A 21,147-nucleotide genomic window follows, 5' to 3' on the forward strand; every position below is an offset into this window, starting at 1 on the left:
CTAAGTGCTCATGGTACCATTCAAAACAATACAAACTTTTTTGTGTTTTAGAGAATTATGATCGTTTAATCCTACGCGTTCCAATAATGCCTTTTCAACCGGACACCATTCTCCTTCCGAGACCCGCAGGAGCGGACCCCGCAGATCTCCCGCGTCTGCGCAAGTTAAAAAACCGGGTAGGATCCGTAGTGAGTCTTCCTGGCAATAAACGAAAAGAAAAGGTGCAAAGGAGGAGAACCGGTCTGGTCCGCTTTGGACCGCCGAGCGAAAACCAAAGCCAACGAGTAAACAAATCGCGAAAAAGCTGCGGCCTCATCCTCATCTTCCTCTCCGTCTTCGTCTCCGTCTTCTAGAATAGGAAGGGGACGCGCCGCCTCCCCCCGCCTCTCCGCCGTCCTTGCGCCTCTCTTCTCCAGCGCCAACCCGACTAGGGGAGGACCAAATGCCCGCCCCAAAGCGCCCGCTTTCGCCTCCTCCCGTCCACTCCATCCCCGCCTCGGATGAGACCCCTCCCTCCGCGACGCCCCTCGCCGCCCCACCTCCGCTACTGCTGAAGCATGAGCCTGATGTCGAGGACAGGGAGGCTACTGCACAGGAGCTGCGGGATGGTGTGGACTGGTCATTCTTTCTTCACCGTAGGGTCATCTCACCGTCGTTGTTTTTTTGCTGCAGATTTCGATGGCCGGGTTGGTGGCGGAAGATCGTCGGACGAGGGTGAGGAGGAGGAGGAGGACGACGAGGAGGCGGAAAAACCGGAGTAGGTTACCATTCTCACCTCGTTTGTTTCTCTTCGTGCTCTTTGGTATCCTCTTTCTCTCTGATATCGTGTTCTGATTGTAATTGCCTGGCTCGAGTGAACGAGAACGTGACGACGGATTTTTTGCTTGTTGTCGTGGTATGTGCCTTTTTTTCTATCGTCGAAGGTAAAGATTGCGTTTTGGGGCTCGTGAATGGCGCCGCGTTTGGTGGTTGCCCTCCTCTGGAATGCCAGTGTTCCATGGCTCTGCCCGTGTGACTGCCTATACTGCGGTCAGGTTAAAGTTGTAGTTGAACATGGATCGCTAAGCAGGAAACTGAAGTTGCTAAGAAGAAATAGTTGGATGGCGTTTCGAACAGTTAACTACTTGACGTGCAACATTCATATGTTTATTGCGTTTCTAACATTGCCTTTTTGGTTTTCTCCAACAACTTTCTTGTTTTGTAGCCCGCATGAAATTTCCTAGCGCAGACCCTGTTTTTCTAAGTGGATAACATCAACTTCATCATTGCTTTGTTGTTTTGTCAATAAATTTCCTGAAGGCCATGATCTATTTTGATTTCTCAGTTCTAAAAGTTTCATTCTAAATCTATATGTTGTTCAATTTCTTGCAGTCTTGATGATAACTGTATATGCCATTAATGTTTACTTTCCTTAGCCTGTTATAGTATTTCATCACTAGTTGCCCTACAACTTTTTTCAGAAGAATGTCATCTAAGAAAAAATGTTGTCATAGAGCTTCTCATCACTAGTCCATGCATTCTTTCACAATCTGCTTCTGATATTTTGTCTATATCCTATTTTGTGATCCTTCTTTAGTGTTTCAAGATCCACTAATTATATTAATAGGAAGTACATCCATGTTAGTTATTATAGTTCTAGTCATTACAAACAATCAAACATTGAGACTACATAGCTTGGAACCGATGTGTTTTAATGAGGTTAGAAGCTTAGGGTTTTTTTGGAATATCCTTCTTCACTCAAAAATAGTTATAACTTGTATCTGATCAATTTGAGTACATATGGACAAATTTGGGCTACAATCATCGTGCCTTGCAATTTTGGATTCCAGAACATCTTTGTTAGTGAGAGTGTGAGACAATCGAGCTTGTTAATTCTGTCAAGGACAAGATAATTATCTTCTCTAAACTAGTAAGTTGCCTCAAGACAAGTAAAACAATAGCTTATTGAGCATTTATATGCTCATATGAAACATATTCAGAAAATGGAATGTTGAACTTGGTTCAAAATAAGGAGTATAGAGAATATAAGATGGGAATGGTTGTTAAGGCCTGAATGGTTGGGTAATAGGATGGGCCATAAAGCAATGGCAGGGAAGTAACTGCAATAGTTACTCTTGCTCTCAGTAAGAAAATACAGAAATTCCTACACATGTAAGTCACAATTTTTGATGATTTCTTTAACTGGTTACCTTGACAATTTGTGTACTTGTGAAGCCTATATCAGTTCTCTTTTACCATGTTATCGGATTTTATTGGCAATGGCACCATATCAGCAAATTCCTACCTATTTATTCATTCAACTGTATTAAGTTATATAACTTGTTGTTAGAACCCTGCTAATGTACCCTTAAGGTACTCTGTTTCTTGTCTTGTAGAATCAGTCCTCAAAATATACAAAGGTAATTTCACTTGTCCATGTATGAACATTTATATAGTCGCCAAGTTTACTCTAATCGTTGTTTGAATGATTTTATGAGAAGTCACATTTTTCATAGTATCAATTATATCTGATCTTGCTTTGTTTCAATAGAAATATCTGCAAAGTTTAAGTTTCTCTACTATATTACTGACTCGTCACTCGTGTCGGTCCACAGATTTATTTTTGTGAAACTTGCTGACATTCGGAAAGAAGTGCAATGTCCTATCTGCTTAGGTACTATAAATGATCACTTCTCTGTATGGATGCTTTCTGTAACTTGTTTTGTAAATTTTTGTGTCTGTGGTAAGGTAGGTTAATTGGCTCTGCTAAGTGCTAGCTGCATTTATATGACTGTGTTTATACTAATCAGTCTAACTCTCTTGGCTTCACAAGGCTTGTCTTCACTTTTAACTAAAATTTTTTTATTACGCTTTAACTACAAAATTCTATTCACTGTTTTTTTGCCCATGATCAGAAAAATAATTAGGTAAGATCATAAGATATCCTTTTGTAATCCAGAACCTCCAAACCTCCAATATGAAAATTAACATTGTCAACCTTTAGCCACTTTTATTTGTCTTTCCTAACTTAAAGGTAAATCTAACATTTAGCATAGGAGAGGGTAGACATTCTTGACTTGTAGCTTCTCATTAATTTGTTTCAAGAAATTTCCCTTGTCTGTTTGTGGATCAGTAGATTTGGCTATTCTAATCAAGATCATTTTTGATTAAAATTTAAAGGGAATTTTCTGTTTGATCTATTTCTTCTTAAGAATTGATTCCATTTTAAGTTATAATCAATGGTGATCATAATTTCCATGAGCGTACTAGGTCTATGTTCCAAAGTTTCTGTTTTTTTGTTTGAAAAGCTTCTGTCATTCATTATTCTTTTCACTGTGCTTAATGGATCTGTATAACCAAGATGGGAAGCCTAGCTTATAATACTCCTCTGGCATCTATCATTCTATTGCCCATGGTATTTTTAGCTATTCCTTTGGCACCATGTCTCAGTTGGTATAGTCTATATTCATTTTTTTTATACTATTCTTCTAGCTACTTGATAGCAAATGTCTCTCATGCATTCGAAGACTTTGTTGCTAAAGCATATAATGTGTTTTGCTACTAAATGATTTTTTTGGAGCCTTTCTAATTAGATAAAAGGACTTACTGATGAGTGCTAAGTTTCTATCTTGATTCAAAATTAAATGCTTATAGATGACAGGCAAAATGCAAACCATGAATGCCTTATGGTAGACAAAATTTGGGAATTCACATTTCAGACCCTTTCATGGAGCAATCATGCCTGACAATTTAAAGCATTTATATATACATATAACAATAATAATAAAAGAGTTAAAATCATGTGTTTGTTTTCTTTTCACATTCTAGTCTATATTTTAGATCGTTTTGATTAGTTGTTTGATACTCTTATACTGAAGATAAATTTGTTACCCTTTTCCAGGAATAATACGCAAGACAAGGACAGTAATGGAATGCCTTCATCGGTTTTGTAGAGAATGTATTGACAAATCAATGAGGCTTGGGTATGTTAAAATATTCTATCATTGAAAAGCGTGCATTGTTACTGTGTATTCTACTGGCTCGTAAACTAGTTGTGATTGTATCCTTCCTGCAGAAATAATGAATGTCCTGCATGCCGCACACACTGTGCAAGTCGGCGTTCTTTGAGGGATGATCCCAACTATGATGCCCTTATAGCAGCACTATATCCCGACATTGACAAGTATGAGGAGGAGGTACATCATATATAATTGATTGCATTTCTTTGGTCATTCTTACTTGAAATGTTTGTTGTGTGGTGAACTCTTAGTTTAATATATAATTGATTGCATTTCTTTGGTCATTCTTACTTGAAATGTTTTTGTTGTGTGGTGAACTCTTAGTTTAATTGTGGTCAGGAGTTGGCTTTCCATGAAGAGGAGAAATCCCGCAATAAGAAGGTACTCTATACGATTAAATGATCGATTAATTTAGATAGATTTAGGATACAGTGGTTTGGTTGTCTTATTGTCAACTATACAACCTATATCTTACTGATCTACTATTCAAACTAGATACAAGCATACATAGCTGAGACGTTTCGCCGACAATCTGAAGCTCTTGGTAGGAGAAGGTCAACGACTAGAGCTAACACACCATTTGGAAGAAAACCACAAGGAAGTTACCAAGGTCATCTACGTGGTAGAGGCAGAAATATTGGTAATGACACTGCAGTTGTCGGGTCTGATGAAGAAGAAGAATCCAATGCCAATGATGAATCCAAAGATTCCTCATCTGCAGATGAGCCCTCCCCTGACCGAAAGCCAAAGAGATGCAAGAGATGGGGAGCACCTCCAGCTAGAACAGTAGGAAGTGTAGACATGGCTGAAGAGAACGAGGATTTTGAAATCAACAGAGAGCCTCTTGGTACATTGCCTTTGCGAGCAGGAAACAGAGAGATGCTCGCATGGGGGAAGAATGGCACTCGGAGTCAAACTAGACATAATACTTCTGGCGGTTCAAATGGTAGGTTGACAAAAGGGGGGCGCGTTGCCAAATTGGTTGATTACCTTCGCAATCTAGAAGAAGTTGATGACGAGGTAAATTAATAGGAAGGGTAATCACTTATTTCTTCAAATTCGTGTCTAATAACCATTATGTGCCAACACCACTTACCACTCTGATTTCTGATCTCCAGTTTGATATACACTTGACCCTGATTCCTTTGGATAAGGAATGCATGCCAAATTTGGAGCGACAATTTCTTAGCTGCAGGCCAACCATGTCAATCAAACACCTGTGTCAAGTAAACTGTTTTTTTTCTATAGGGTTAAATAGCTTAATCTCTTGAAGTTGGAGAAGTTTTCTTCTAAGTTTGTGTTGTATTTTGCAGTTTATTGCTCTTCAGACATCTACACTAGTTGAAGAAGTTGAAATATATGCAAGGAAACCTCAAGTAGAAACCATGGCAATGAGGTGTGCCCACCCAGATGAAGAGGCATCTACTGATCCTTCTTCGGTAGGCCTACACAGATTGGAGGGAGAAGAATCCCTTACCACACTCTATGCTTCTTTCACTAGTGATAGTAGGGAGCTGGTGAGATGTCTCAAGTGGTATATGATTAGTCATTTCCTTTCTCATCTTAGTTGTAACAGATCATTTTGTGTTTCTTTTCAGGTTCTGGTTTATCGTCTGAAGATTGAGAGCTAGAAAACTCAGCATCGAAGAAGGAAATTGTGAATACAACACCAACATGCCTATAGTATAACAAAACAACTACTAATAGCTGGTATCGAGAGGCAGTGGTAAACCAAAGGCGCACGGAGATGGATAAGACGAATGTATGATCCAACACATTGTAGAAAAAGATAGCTTCCATGCTGACACCCATTATTACTAAGCTTAGGGTTTAGCTTGCTGTTATTTAATTGTTCGAATGAAGGTGAACCTGTTTACCTTTAGCTTGTCGACATCTATTTAAGGAAAACTGCATCTCATCTCTTGTTATAATCTTTGGTTGGTTTCTCTTTCAATTACACCTAGATGTTTAAACTTTTATATGATATTAAAATCATTCTGAAACAGTTTATCACCTTTCAATCAATAATGGCAGATTCAATGTTCAGAAGACTTCCCCCAATAATTGATCTATAATTGCATGTGGATGAGTAAGACAAGCATATAGTCCGAGTTAGGGTTTATACATTCCATGTGCATGCTCGATGCCAGTGCCTACCTACACATGCACCATTTTTTTTCTCAGGGATTAATATGACTATAATTGTATGACATTTTTAATGATTTTTTAAGGAACCAAAATATTAATATATCAATTAATTGAGTATTGCTATAAGCTTGTTGAAACAAGTATATTTTTAAAATAAGGCACAATAAAAAATAAAGTGTTTTTTTATTTTTTATCTTAATAAATTATTATATAGAAAAGCTATTTTTTTAATATAAAAGAGAATAGGAAGGGAGACAAGGACAGATGAGTGATGATGTTTGGAAATATTTAACAGATAAAATTAGGGTTTCTCCTGCAAATGAGATCGCCATCCGAACGACCATCAGTCTTTGTCTCTTGTCATCCACCTCGTCGTCGTGTCTTATCAGCGTGACAGCTCCTCTTCACTTAAATTTCCATCTTTAGTAAACTCAGTTTTTTATTTTTTTTAAAAAAAGCTAATAAAAATATTATTTGTACCATGTTTTAATTTATTTAATATTTTATTTTTAATATAAATTTCAAAGAGTACAATCGAAAGGAGGTCTTATTTATCTTAATGGATGTCCCTTTTTAATTTTAAATTAAAATAGCACTGTTATCTTATAGTATATTATTCAATATTAATTTTATCTGTCATTCGGTTCCATTAGTCAGTTATATGATAAATTTGTATAAATTTATTTCGTAATTGTTAGAGTAGTTATAGTTCATAGCTATTAGTTACAACATAATTTATGTTGTAGTAATTATGAAACTGTATTTGTTATAATATAAATATTATTGAAAAAGATAAATCTATGTTGTAATAATTATAGATTCGTAATTATTATATTGTGAATATTATTGAACAAGTTAAAATCCGTCTGACATTATATTTAATAAATATAATAAAGATAATATATTGAACACTGTATTTGAGAGCAACTCTATTATTTTACAAGGGAGATCGAGCAACGATGCCTTTTTGATTGAAAATAAAAAAGATGTACTTTTGATTTTTGTCCAATTTAAAATATTAAAAGCTTTTCTTAGGAGTTTCATAAAGTTGGGTGAACGCTTGCTATTGAGAGCTTTGAAAAGAAGAAGGATATCAAGTTGATAATTTATGTATCTAGTTCTTGTGATCTAATTAATCCTATATTGATCAATTCAATCGTATAAAAAATTTTCACTGACTACTAGAAATATATTAAAAAATATAGATGAATCTGTTGGATATTGGGGCTTTAATGGACCAATACGATTTTGTGGAAAAATTGGAATGCCATCAATTGATGAAAGTCGTAATTGACTTCAAAATCGAAATCTACGTTTCGCGTAGATAGATTTAGACTATTAATTTGCTCAAAATCGATTAAGGGTGAATGAGAAATTAATTGTTTAAAATCGGCCCAAATAACATTAATTATTCATTAATGTTATATATAAGAAAATGCAAGGGAGAATAGTCCCACATCGAAAATTTCCAATGTGTTTTCTTTCCTTATTAATAATGTTGTGTTAATGTAACACAAAAGAGCTCGCCACCCGCCACGCGTGCTTTGTAGGGGTACTTTGCACTTCGCACATACGTGTCGTGGCAGGTGACCGGGTAGGCGTACTTTGCACTTCGCACGTACACGTACGTGTCGTCGCGAGGAGCATTGAGGAGCTTAAATTTATGCTCCAGGTGACATTGCGATACCTACGTGGCACTTGGGTGACGTGTCAGGATCATATCTGACGTGGCAATGCCTATGTGACATCCACGAATCTTGATAGACAGATGTACTGGATGAGATTTGAATCCTCATTACTTAGAAAATCTATCTCACTTTTTACTATCACACTAGAGTTCCGGAGCCATTAACAACTTAATTTGAAAAGAGCAAGAAAAAATTCATAAGTGCAATGTACAAGTAAAACATTTAAAAGAAAATTTTAAAAATTATAAATTAAATTAAAATTTTAAAATAAGATGAATATTTTAAAAGTTATGCCTATAAATTATATTTTGATGAATCATCTATTTCTATAATAATCCACAAAAATAAAAAAAATTAAAATAATTTTTGAAAAAGATTCAACATGAAATCCGTGTAAAGCTACATGGAGCATCGATACTGATCCTCTTTTGCAATTAAAGGTGGAATTCATCATTTTAGTTCTATCGATTAGTACGATCTATGAAGAAGTAAATCAAAACTATAATTGATCATGACACAGAAGGGTATTACCTGACTTTATCCGGATTTAAACTCTTGTCTGCTGCGTCGATACTGATCCTGTTTACTAAAAGGGATTAACTCAAGTGGTGGCATCGAAAGCTGCAAAATCTATGTTTTTGGTATAATTAAAATAATTGCATTTTGCACTAAAAAACATACTTCGTAACTCGTAGAACAGTCGCGTAATAATTATATTTTTGTTTTTTTCCTATTTGTTTTGGTGTTTGAAGCTCGAAGCCAGTAGGCAGATCTCTCTCTTCTCCTCCAATCCAATAGCAATCCGCTTCCGGCGCCAAAGGAGCTAGTTTGATGGGGCGATCCGCCTCCCGAAGCCGGATTCCGGAGACTGGTGCTCCGGCTGTCGGCTCCCACGAAGCCACAACGCCGCCGCCTCCGGAAATCCTCGCTAAAAGGGCCCGCAGAATCCGCCACCGGATCAAAAACCTGCCTTTCCTCGTAGAGCAGCGGAGCAGGCCTTCCACTCCCCTTGTGAGGTGGAAGCTCCACGATGCGGCGGGGATGGCGCCGGAACTGGCCGTCCTGGAACGAACGGGCGAGTGCGGGGCTGCAGCGGTCTTCTCGGCGAGGAAGCTCGCGGCCGCGCTGTGGCATTTGCATGTGGTAGAGGTCGTTGATGGAAGACTGGGAGGCAGTGGAGCTCGGCTAGGGTTCGAGGTAGGGTTGCTTTACTTGCACAGTGTAAAGATCGAGTTTTTAATGTGATTTTGACCTACCTTTATGTCCATCTTAGCTTTTTTATTCTGAGAACTGTTAAAGTTGCCTTGGAGAACGCTTTTTTTTTCTCAGACAATTAGATTCGTTCTTCTGTGTCGACCGTGAAGTAGGTTGGTTGAATCCATTGGAATGTGCCTGGAAGTGCTTATATTTTATCTTTCTCTCGGAAAGAAGATTCACCTTTAATAATCACTGAAGAATGTTCATTAAAAAGTGGAATCTCCTCTTCTTTGAAAGGGGCAGATCACTTGAGTATTTCAATTATAGGGTTCTTTAGTTTTGCAATGAGAATTGGAGAAACTTTTCTTGCTTTATTATCCAGCTATTGATTCTGAAGAGATTGCTCAATCTTGTATGGAAAAAAGGTGAGTATTTTGTTATCATCTATTGGAGTTTTGCCTCAATTCTCCATTTACACAAGTGAAAGTTATGATAAGGAGATCAACAATTAAAGGAACTTTAAAAATCAACAAGAAATTTGAGGTGGATCGGGATAGGTTTTACCGATTGCAATGAACACTTCAAGACAAAAGATCTTCATCTTGATCATTCTAGATTAGTTAAGAAGACACTTATTTGGTTCTGTCAAATGTGCCTAATGTGATGATCTTAGTTGAAGTTGGTGTAAATATGGTCTGAATTGGTAGCTGGTGTTTCTTTTTAATTTTGTTTTTTGATTGGTTCGATGACATTTCTTCAATTTGTATAATGTTAGTCGTATCATTTGCTTTCAACATTGCAGCCTAATTCAAGGCCACTGCATTCCCTCAAAGTCGCCGGTCATGATAGAACAGATCTCCTTGCTAGCATCAGTTATGAGCATGTTAGTCCAACCTCACCCAGCATGAACGTTGCTCTTCAACAGGTAATGCTGTTATTTTGGCTGATAGGTTAAATGAAAGTTGAAGATGACATCTTGTTGGTTTCTTTCATTTGTAAGCAGCTTGAGGAATCTAGTACATATCTTGGTTATGCATTGGAGAAGGCAACAAAATGGGATGATGAGTTCGTAAGGTCAACAACGATGGAGGTTTATCAAAATCATGGCCAACTGAAAGTCTTCAAGGATCGGCTGAGCACTGCCTCTGCCATTTCTTTTCTTCGAGCAGAGCTTGAGCAGGCTCATTACTGCATTAACAGGCTTGAAAATGAGAAACAGTCTACCAAGAAGAAGGTCAATCACATCATGAGGAAGGTTGTGGAAGAAAAGGCCTCATGGCAGAGCAAGGAGCATCAGAAAGTCCGAAATGCTATTGAATCCATCAAGTATGACCTTGATCGAGAGAGGAAAAGGCATAAAAGGATAGAGATTATGAATTCAGAACTAGTAGATGAGCTTGCTAAAGTCAAATTGTCTGCAAACCAGTACTTGCAAGACTATGAGAAAGAAAGGAAGGTGCGCGAGCATATTGAGGAGGTTTGTGAGGAGCTTGTAAAGCAGATGGGGGATGATAAAGTTGAAGTCGAAACATTGAAGAAGGAATCTATGAAAATTCAAGAGGAACTCGAGGAAGAGAGAAGAATGTTGCAGATGGCAGAGGTTTGGCGAGAAGAAAGGGTACACTTGAAGCTGGTAGATGCAAAAATAACACTCGAGGAGAAGTATGCTGAGTTGAACAAGCTTCAAGCCGACCTAGATACTTTCCTAAGAATCCATTCTGGTACTAATGCAGATGTGTCTGTCCTGAAAGAAGCCGAAATGCTGAGAGATGCTGTTAGCTCAGTGAAGTTTAATGCCGTCGAGTTCCATTATCAGCCACCTTCATCTTCAGGTGACATCTTCTCTCTCTTTGAAGAACTCCAGCCGGGAGAAGAGACTAATGCAAAGGATATTGAACAGTGCAGTGGATACAAACCTGCAAGTACTCATGCATGTAACACCCACAGTGCCAGCCCTGATACCGACATCTTCCTTGAAGATCCAATGAACTTATATGCTAATGGGACACTTGATGGAGATAAGGATAGAGAAAACGATAGATTGGAGATCATGAGCTATGGTGAGGGGCAGGGTTCTTGCACTTCTCCAGGCAGCGACCCATCAGCCAATGGCATTCCTGAAGAAAGCCATGCATCGGCCAGTGGAAGTAGTGAAGTTTGTTCAAGAACCACAAGGCAATCTAGGAAGAAAATATCTTCCATAGGTAATCTTTGGAGGTCATCCTTTGCAAGCAATAGCAATTACAAGAAAACTCAAGTGGAGACAACAAACAGAAAGATACTAAATGGCAGAATGTTGAATGCCACTCTTTCTCCTGATATGGATTCAGGCGAGGTAGACCCAAGCTCTCCAAGTGTGGGTATGCAGCGATCCTGTGATTCGACAAATTCTTGTATCAGTCGAGGAGTGCAAGGATGTTCCGAATTGCCAGGTGAAACAAAAGACCACAGCTTGAAGAAAAAACTACTTGAGGCAAGAATGAAGAGCCCAAGGTTTCAGTTGCGCCATGTTCTTAAACATAAATCTTAGTGTCAATTTTTTTCCCCTCGACTGAAGATATCTATCTTGAGTTGCAGATATCTTAGCACTTTGTCAAATATAAATTAAGCACGAGCATGTACAGTCAGTGTTCCTTGGAAAGACACTTGGAGTCCTTTTATGCATCAGTTAAAATTGTTGAAATTATTTAGCATATTGATGCCTCCTCCAAGCTGCTGAAAATTCTTGAGCATTTGACTGGTGCATGATGCAATATTTTACCTTTTCTACTTTACATGCTCCATATGACCTAGAAAGATGACAAGAAATATAATGCATCAATTATTTCTTATCTAGTTTAATCATGATTTTTCTTCCATGTATGATATATAGTATCATGGTCGGAGTTGAAGTTTCTTAAACTGGTTGGCAAGTTCTAAAAAGAGAATACATGAAGTTGAAATTGTCTTGAAGGTAAATAGATAAACTGATACATCTAGAAAGTTTGTCTACGTATTTGTTGGCAAAACATATAGAAAGCTTGTTTATGGGGCATGGAACACATTACCCACATCCCTAAATGTATTTTAAAAACATTGTTGAATCTTTTGTATCTAAAATCATCTTCAATCAATAATTACTTGACTTGATTCACAAGCGAATTAAATCAAAAGGGCCTTTCCTAAAAGTGGGTGTTTAAATTTACATAATAGTACACTTAAAAGGGATTTCCCCTTTATTCCCATAGAAAATAAAGAATTGTCTTATAGATAAAACAATAAAGAATCCTTCATTGCCATTTCTATATTGTTAAAGAAAATCAAATACAACAAGCAGAATTTGCTCCTATTCATCAGTCTAAATTTTCATCTTGCTAGTTACTAACAAAGATTAACCCACATGATAAGAGTAACTTAATCTACTAGACTTGGAAGAAAAGCTTGGATTTTTGGCATATATGTCTTCTCCCCTTGATAAGCAAGTAGCAACAGGAAATAGTTCTTTGCTTAGTATGTATCAAATCCCTTAACTGTAGCAAAGAACAAAAATTTCAGATTCTTTTTCCCTCACTCAAGTAGACTCCTTGCATTATTCCATCTCCACATCAATCAATCCCTGATGCTTTATTTATTCATAGCATCCACAATAGTTTGATTAGACCTATCTGCCTATCTATCTCTCAGTTGACTTTGGCATACGATCTAATTGCTGAGAGTTGACACTTCTGAATCTTGGTGAGTTCTTTCTTTAATGATGCTCTTGTCGAGGCTATTTGTTTATGGATTGATTTCTTAATGATGATGTTTCTGCTACTAGTGCTTGCAAATGCAATGCAAGCCGCTTGCCATTTTGAGCCTTTGAGGATGGAGTTGTTTCATCTTCTTGCTCTGTGCTTTTCCGTCGGCATTGTCGGCGGCAACAGCACTTCCGCGCCCGGTGACGTCAACCTTGGCGCCCTCTTCAACTTCGGTTCGACGATCGGAAGGGCGGCGAAGCTGGCCGTCGAGTTGGCCGTCGAGGATGTCAACAGCGATCCGCGCGTTCTCGCCGGCACCAGACTCAACTTGCTGGCACAGGACACTAAGTGCAGTGGGTTTCTTGGCACTGTTCAGAGTATGTGAAGCTCATTGACTTGCTAAATTTGGCATCTTTGGATAGTTATCTGATTCGAGAATGCTTCGATCTCCAGGTTTGCAATTGCTGGAGAAAAATGTGGTGGCCATTATCGGCCCACAGTCCTCCGGAATCGCCCATGTCGTCTCTCACGTTGCGCATGAACTCCATGTCCCTCTGATCTCCTTCGCAGCTACTGATCCTTCTCTTGCTTCCCTTGAGCACTCCTACTTCGTACGCACAACCCAAAGTGACTACTTCCAGATGAACGCCATTGCCGATTTGGTCGCTAGCTTCGGTTGGAGAGTGGTCACTGCCATCTTTGTAGATGATGACTTCGGAAGAGGTGGAATAAATGCTCTGGATGATGCTCTGATGAAGAAACACATCGCGATCTGCTCCAAAGCTGCTGTTCCTCCTAACGCCGAAACAAGTGCGATCAACGATGTGCTGATGAAGGTGATGTTGATGGAGTCTAGAATTTATGTTGTTCATGTAAACCCTGATTCTGGTCTCAAAATTTTCTCCGTCGCAAAATCCCTTGGAATGATGGCTGCTGGTTATGCATGGATCGCATCGGATTGGCTCGCTACTGTCCTAGATTCATCTCATCCACCCAATGCCGACACAATGGAGCTCATACAAGGTGCCATTGCTCTGCGCCAGCATGTTCCGGATTCCAATCTCAAGCGAGCATTTACTGCAAGATGGAACAATTTGGCACAAAGCAGGAACATGACATCAGGCCTGAACACTTATGCTCTGTACGCTTATGATTCAGTGAGGCTAGCTGCCAATGCTATTGATCAGCTCATCAGTGAAGGGCAAACATTTGAATTCTCCGGCGATCCAAGGCTGAAGGATTCAAATGAAAGTCCACTTCATTTGAGCGCGCTCAAGTATTTCTCCGGCGGCGAAAAACTGCTTGAGAAACTGTTGGAAACAAACTTCACTGGTCTGACAGGCCTGTTTGAGTTTGACTCCAATGGAAACTTAATCCATCCAGCCTTCGATATCCTTAATATCGGGGGGACAGGTTTCAGGAGGATAGGCTTTTGGTCAAATGAATCCGGTCTTTCAGTTGTTCCTCCTGAAGTCTTACACCAAAAGCCAGAAAATGCCTCTAACAGCACCCAGGAACTCTACACTGTCATCTGGCCCGGCGAAACTTCAACTAAGCCCCGCGGTTGGGTGTTCCCGATCAACGGAAAGCCTCTAAGGATCGCAGTCCCTTACAGAACAAGCTTCAAAGATTTTGTATCCAAAGATACAGGCCCAGACAATGCCAAGGGCTACTGTATTGATGTTTTTAAGGCTGCAGTGAGCTTGCTGCCGTATCCAGTTCCTTATACATTTGTTCTTTTTGGAAATGGTTCTGAGAATCCAAGCTACGACGATATGGTGGAACAGGTTTCTGAAAATGTGTGTGTCTCTCTTACACTCAAGTTATGATCTTCACTGCTTTAGTTTCAGTACAACTTACTTGGTTCCTTGTCCAGCACTTTGATGCAGCCGTAGGAGATATATCGATAGTGACCAATCGAACAAGATTCGTCGACTTCACTCAGCCATATCTGGAGTCAGGGCTCGTCATAGTTGCATCTGTCACAAGAAGATCCTCAAATGCTTGGGCTTTCTTGGAACCTTTCACCATAAAGATGTGGTGTGTCACAGGGGCTGCCTTCCTTTTAGTTGGACTAGTAGTTTGGATTCTTGAGCATCGTCTGAACAACGAATTTCGGGGGCCGCCGAAGGAACAACTAAGAACAATATTTTGGTTGGCATGCCTCTCCTCTCCTATCGACAATTACAGTTCCTTAATTCGATCTTGTGGATAACATGCCTAGTTTATGTTTTGCAGGTTTAGCTTCTCAATCATGTTCTTCGCGCACAGTAAGTACACCTTGCTCTGGTTGATCTCAGGCAACTATTTGCAGACTGACTTTTGATCTGTTTCAGGAGAATCAGCTAAGAGTACCCTCACGCGGTTCGTGCTGATTGTGTGGATGTTTGTGGTCTTGATCATCAACTCAAGCTACACAGCCAACTTGACATCTCTTCTCACTGTTCAACAATTCTCTCCGAACATCAAAGGGCTTGAAAGCTTGATCTCGAGATCAGACCCCATTGGCTTCCAAGTCGGTTCCTTTGTCATGGACTACCTGATCGAAGATCTCAGGATAGATGAGTCTAGACTCGTGCCACTCGACGGCCCGAACGAGTATGCTAACGCACTCGACCTCGGGCCGCAAAAAGGCGGCGTCGCGGCGATCGTCGATGAGCTTCCTTACGTCGAGCTCTTCTTGTCGGAGAATTGCCGGTACATGACTGCTGGGCCGGAGTTCACAAGAAGTGGCTGGGGTTTTGTATGTCTGCGGCTTCTTTCAACTGCAATTAAACCACGCTGAATTCTTGACGACGCCTCGATCGCTGTTTGTTTGCGCAGGCATTCCCAAGAGACTCCCCTCTCGCCGTCGACTTATCGACGGCGTTGCTGACGCTGTCGGAGAAAGGTGACCTCCAGAGAATCCACGACAAGTGGTTGACGGTTAGCGAATGCAGCGCGGACGACAGTCAATTCGATTCGAACCAGATGAGACTCGCAAGCTTCTGGGGCCTTTTCCTGATTTGCGGCCTCACGTGTTTGGTGTCTATCGTCATCTTCTTCCTGAGGGTCCTTCAGCAGTACATGAAATACGGCGGTAAGGTAGGAGATGAACGATCCGAGTCCGGCGGTGGCAGTATCCAGTGCACGAGTAGCTTTAAGGGTCTGATTTCGTTTGTGGATAAGAAGGAAGAAGACGTCAAGAAAGGCAAGAAGAAGGAGAGGCCGAGTGATAAGCAATGACAAGATCAGCATTTTGATTCTTTTGTTTCCTTGATTTTGATGATGGCGATTGTGTTGGTGTGAGATTTTTTTTTCCCTTTTTCGAAAATAAAAATTGTTTATTTGTTGAATGGGCCGGCGGCTGTCGTTGACCTGCGCAAAATCTAGCAGAGCATATCCAGCTATTTGCTGCACCACCAAAGTTGCCGTTTTGGACGACAACGATGTGTTGCGCAGTCTCTCTCGCGCCAAATAGGACGCTACAAATCTAGCAGAGCCCATTCCAACACGGCCTCCTCCTCCAAGTTCCATCCTCCGCCGTCAACGTCGCCGTCGCCGTCGCCGTCGCCGCACCATGACCCGTCTCCGCGTCCGCTCCCTCCTCCGCTTGGACCGCACCTGGACGCGCTTCCTCGGCTTCGCCTTCCTCCGCCGCTTTCTCCGCGCGGTCTGGGACCACCTCCTCCCCAGCTCCTCCTTCGCCGGCGGCGCCCGCTACCGCCGCGTCAAGGCGCGCTTCTCCGCGCCTCACCTCGACCCGCCCGACGACCCTCACCGGGCCTCCTCGCCCGACCTCGAGGCTGCTGACTCCGACCTGATCACCCTCAAGATCAGTCTCCTCGGCGATCGCCGCACGGGGAAAACCAGCTTCATGGTACCGCAAAATCGCGCCTTTGATTTGGTCCGATTACCTTGTATTATTCCTTGATGATGTCGATCGGTCTTCTGGAAGCAGATCAAGTATGTGGGAGATGTGGAAGAGCATAGCGGAATCCAGGCGGCGGGGCTGAATTCGATGGATAAGATATTATTTGTGCGTGGAGCGAGGATCGCCTTTAACATTTGGGATGTTGGAGGTGAAAAAACCCCGTTTTTTTCTTTCTGTTCCATATCAAATTTTTAGTCAGAATTGGACTGCAAGATCTTCCATAACGATAATTGCAGGGGATGATCAAATCCTCAATCATATACCTGAAGTTTGTAAAGGAGCGGTGGCTGTTTTGATCATGTTTGATCTCACCAATCGATCTACTCTAAACAAGTTCATCCTTTCCTCCTCCTCCTCCTTGTTTAATAGATTGCATACTTTCGAAATCAATCTCCAACTGAGAGCTTCTCCCATCTCTTTCAGCGCCATCGGATGGTTCCAAAAAGCAAGAAATTGGAACAAGGTGCAAAAGTCTGCTTATCATCTGAATTTGCCGATCATATTCCTAACCATACTGAAAGCCATTCTCTTTCCTTCTCACCATTCAGACTGCAGTTCCAGTCCTGGTGGGAACCAAATTCGATGAGTTTGTTCAGCTCCCTCTTGAAATGCAGTGGACAATTGTGAATCAGGTACGTATTCCATGCTTTTAACTATTGAACATTTGAAGTTATTTCTGCATGATCTAAGTGATCCAAAACACAGTCATTTCAGCTCCCCATTTTCTGGAGTTGATCTGAAAACCCTTTTTTGTAGTGCTTCAGTTCTTTAATCATGTATTGTTAGCTGGCTGTGGTACTACAACATGTTCTCTGTGCTTTAGAAAACTGCCTTTTGTGGTGTCTGTCTGCTCCTTGTAGATTAAGATCTGTAGTCACTTAACGATGGATGACAGGACTTCTTCCCTCTTTGGTAGATACAATCTCTCTGTGAATCTGAAGTTTATCAGTAAAAGAGAATTTAACAACATTGTTAAAATTTGTGTTTTTTTTTAATGTCAAATTGAAGCGAGAAGACTTTCTCCTCCTTAATTTCTACAGGCCAGAGCATATGCGAGGGCGATGAAAGCGACACTGTTCTTCTCTAGTGCCAGCCACAACATTAATGTGAACAAGATTTTCAAGTTTGTAGCAGCCAAGCTCTTTAATTTGCCATGGTCACTGCAAAGAAATCTAACTGTCGGAGAGCCTATCGTTGATTTTTAGGAACTTTAATTTTAATTTAATTTTTAAATTGTCTCATTTATTTTGGTCATTGCTGAATTGAGAATGTTTGTTAGATGCCTCAGGGAGAGTGTTTTTTGTTCAATAAAAAATGACATCTGTCATTCAGCAATCTCACACGGTCAATCTCATGATCATCTGTATTTTTCTCAAACAATCAAAGTTTAAAATCAGAACAAATGATTAGTATATATATTTAGTTGTCTCTCTAATTTCAAATCAATGGATCCATTCTCATATTACGTGAATTAAAATTGTACTTATTAAAATAAATTATAATAAAATGGGTCATTCAATTCAATAATCATAAATAAAAATTGTTTTCTAATAAATAAAGAATATAAAATTCATCATGATGTAAAATCGTATGAAAGAATTAAAAATAAAATAAAAGGATTGGAATAAGAAAAAATAAATTGAATGATAATTAATAGGATTTTTTTAAAAAAAATAAATTTCTTAAAGTTAATTTAATTATTTTAAATCGACTAAAATACCTTTCAAATTAATCACTTTTATTTTATTTTTATTTTTAATTGTTATAATTGCTCAATCCAACTTCAACGTACGGCCCAGGACGAACCGATATGGCCGTTTTTCTTAACGGATCACGAGGACGGCCCAGAGCCCGCCAGGCCCTTTTACAACAAACCCTACCAATTTCCCCCCAAATCCCAACGCTTCAGCATCCATCACCGCGTTGCCGTTCGAATCGGCGATCGCCGGTCACCGCCGATCGCTGCAACCACGTTGCTGTTCGAAACGACAGCCCTGCTGCTCGCGGAGCCACCATTGATGCCTGCCACGAATCTTTCGGTATTCAGTTGTGCCTGCTTTGAGTCCCTCGCAGTCCTTGGAGTCACTCTCGTTGCCTATCGAGCCGTCTGAGCATTGACTGGCCTTAAGTAAGGTGAAGAATCCATTTTCTGTTTCATAGGATTTTCTTTTGCGTTCGTTGTGTTTTTGTTGTTAATTTGGGATAATTTAGAGTTCCGATTTCAGCGAGTTGGGTGTCTAAAAGATTCAACTTCTGAGCAAGTTCTTTGTCGATCGGAAATAGGATTTGGAGAGCTTTCAGTTCGTGAACGTCGTGAACAGGGAGCGGCCTGTGTTCTTTCATGATGTCACAACGTCTATACAAGTTTTCAAATTGGTACGCTAAAGAGCTTTCTTTTAGATTTTCAATTCATAATATAGTTCATCGACGAATTGTAACAGCATATCTTTCTCTAAATCTCTGTCTCATTTCAGGTCAATGTTTGATAGGTGGTTGTCTAGTAAACCATGCTCATACGAACTGGTAGGTTAGAGATATATGCCCATGTTAGGACAAAAGTGTACTGAATAATTATCGTGGCAATAAAGTGGATTGTCCTCATACATTCATAAGCTCGAATTGTCTATGAAGACTCTTTTAATTGTATTTTTGTCCACTTTATTGAGGCATATTATGAGAACAATTAATTATAATGCCTTTTTATTTGATTTTTTATTTTTTAATATTTTCTACTAGTCACAATCTTTCTCTACTAGTGACACAATCTTTCTCTTGTTACGTCTAGTGGTATTAGAGTCCAACTTCATTCTCGACTCTAGATATGCCTCACACATTTTATTTCTCCATTGCTTGACTACAATGCTTTCTCCTCATCTTCTTTCTTCTCTCTATACACTCTAATACTCCTATTTTGCCACCACCATGATCAACTCAATAAAATTTCCCCTCTCATTATTTGGAACTCAGTCCTTTATCTGACCATCCACAATTCCTCATGCAACAAAAATTGTAATGAGAATTGCAAGAACCTAGGGATTTGTACATAATGCAAATTGTAGAGAAAATAGCAAGAAATTCAGGATCTAGTGCAAGAGCATCTTGAGATCCATAGAAATTTAATTTTTAAAATTTTATAAAATGCAGAAATTTGGATTTGGAGCAAGAGTATACACCATATCCAGTGCAACACAGATTGCAAAAATGGCAAGAGAGATACATACTTAGTAAGATTTCACAGACCGATCAAGGTTCAGGCATGTAACAACTTCAACAACAGAATTGATTTGTATCATTTTGGTATGGCTGCAACTTCTTTTAATAAACACTTTTGTTTATTTTATTTAGCATTAGTTTATTTTCTTGAAAAAAAAAGTTTAACCATGCTGTAGTCCAGAAAAAAAATCATACATCAGTCCAAGAAATAACCACGAGTCCATTTTTTTCATTTATTGTGCTCTAGTTTATTCTGGTGCTTTATAATCACTGTTGTTAATACTTAATCAGTAATGAAGTGAGGAAATGCCATGACTATTGTCCTGGCTATGGGGATCTTGAAACTGAATTTTTCATCATGTAGATGGATTTTAGATCCATGAAAAGTAGATTGAATAACTTAGAAAGTTTTTATGAATCTGTGGATAAACTATTTTGTGATTTGACAAAAGTAAAAAGTCCCATACACAAATTACTCAATGAATGTCAAGTCTTCAGGAGTATCTGAAAACTCTAATATGCATCTTGACATCAAGAATCAAACTCATTTTCTGAATACCCAATATGAACACAGAACCATACACGACTTAAAGAGACATCATAAGGAAAACTCAAACCCCTTAGTTTTGAAGACTAAGATCCAAATTGCATATTTGATTGGTTAGTAGACATGCCATGGAAATGCTTTCTTATGTACTGTTATTATCCTTCCTATTTTCTGTCTTTCCCCTTATCTAAGTTTCTAAGTTCTAAGAGTTTTGGATGTTTCTTTAATTTGAGTAGGTAACTGTGTATGAATTATTTCCATCCCTGCTAATTGCTTATTTTATACTTTTTTGTACTCTGGCCAAGTAGATGGAACTGGAGTCCAATCGCCAAAAGTTGGAGCATGCAGTTGTGTCGGAGATGATTGGAGAGCCTGCTATCATAATTGATGGTGTGCCACCTTTACCTCCTGATTCTGTACATATTTGTGGAGATGTCTCAACTCGCGTTGGATCCACCTTTGATCCTTGCTTTGGTGAGTGGCTAGAGGGAAGAAAGGTTCACAAGTTATTTGGAGATCACTATTTTTCTGGAATAGTTGTCAAGTATGATAGTGAATCAAATTGGTACAGAGTCATCTATGAAGATGGGGATTCTGAAGATCTTGAGTGGCATGAACTAGAGCAAATTTTGTTACCTCTTGACATCTCTATTCCATTAACAACCCTGGCTTTGCAAAGATGTAACTCAAATCCATCCGATTCCATGTCAAGAATAACTTCTGTGGT

General features: G+C 39.6%; 4 protein-coding genes and 1 long non-coding RNA gene across 6 annotated transcripts; all 5 read left to right on the plus strand.

Annotated features, from left to right (window-relative positions):
• The first annotated feature begins 292 nt into the window (after positions 1-292).
• Positions 293-5,929, plus strand: LOC141829509 (putative E3 ubiquitin-protein ligase RING1a). The gene is made up of 10 exons (XM_074716997.1): positions 293-608; positions 673-757; positions 2,595-2,653; positions 3,881-3,962; positions 4,055-4,175; positions 4,338-4,379; positions 4,494-5,018; positions 5,117-5,224; positions 5,312-5,515; positions 5,597-5,929. The coding sequence occupies exons 1-10, from the start codon at positions 443-445 to the stop codon at positions 5,627-5,629; spliced, it is 1,425 nt and encodes a 474-aa protein (XP_074573098.1). The 5' UTR covers positions 293-442; the 3' UTR covers positions 5,630-5,929.
• A 2,736-nt stretch (positions 5,930-8,665) lies between these two features.
• Positions 8,666-11,679, plus strand: LOC141830036 (uncharacterized). Its single transcript, XM_074717517.1, has 3 exons — positions 8,666-9,031; positions 9,834-9,956; positions 10,035-11,679. Exons 1-3 carry the CDS (start codon positions 8,666-8,668, stop codon positions 11,559-11,561), a joined length of 2,016 nt encoding a protein of 671 aa, XP_074573618.1. The 3' UTR covers positions 11,562-11,679.
• A 789-nt stretch (positions 11,680-12,468) lies between these two features.
• On the plus strand, positions 12,469-15,972 carry LOC141829768 (glutamate receptor 3.5-like). Its single transcript, XM_074717283.1, has 7 exons — positions 12,469-12,524; positions 12,751-13,124; positions 13,201-14,546; positions 14,624-14,901; positions 14,986-15,017; positions 15,084-15,490; positions 15,571-15,972. Exons 1-7 carry the CDS (start codon positions 12,469-12,471, stop codon positions 15,970-15,972), a joined length of 2,895 nt encoding a protein of 964 aa, XP_074573384.1.
• Positions 15,973-16,205: 233 nt separating this feature from the next.
• LOC141829295 (septum-promoting GTP-binding protein 1-like) lies at positions 16,206-17,865 on the plus strand. Its single transcript, XM_074716741.1, has 6 exons — positions 16,206-16,606; positions 16,688-16,808; positions 16,897-16,993; positions 17,084-17,123; positions 17,209-17,292; positions 17,701-17,865. The coding sequence occupies exons 1-6, from the start codon at positions 16,307-16,309 to the stop codon at positions 17,863-17,865; spliced, it is 807 nt and encodes a 268-aa protein (XP_074572842.1). The 5' UTR covers positions 16,206-16,306.
• Positions 17,866-18,578: 713 nt separating this feature from the next.
• On the plus strand, positions 18,579-19,951 carry LOC141829296 (uncharacterized). Of its 2 annotated transcripts, none has more exons than XR_012601879.1 (3): positions 18,579-18,793; positions 18,886-19,036; positions 19,805-19,951. It is a non-coding gene; the product is annotated as an uncharacterized LOC141829296 (long non-coding RNA). The 2 variants fall into 2 exon arrangements; XR_012601880.1 differs by having other exon boundaries at positions 18,944-19,036.
• The last annotated feature ends 1,196 nt before the right edge of the window (positions 19,952-21,147 follow it).

The sequence above is a fragment of the Curcuma longa genome, chromosome 5 (genome assembly GCF_044706935.1).
Source record: "Curcuma longa cultivar G26 ecotype Majalengka, Jawa Barat chromosome 5, ITB_CL_G26_1.1, whole genome shotgun sequence".
In the NCBI taxonomy this organism is placed as follows: domain Eukaryota; kingdom Viridiplantae; phylum Streptophyta; class Magnoliopsida; order Zingiberales; family Zingiberaceae; genus Curcuma; species Curcuma longa.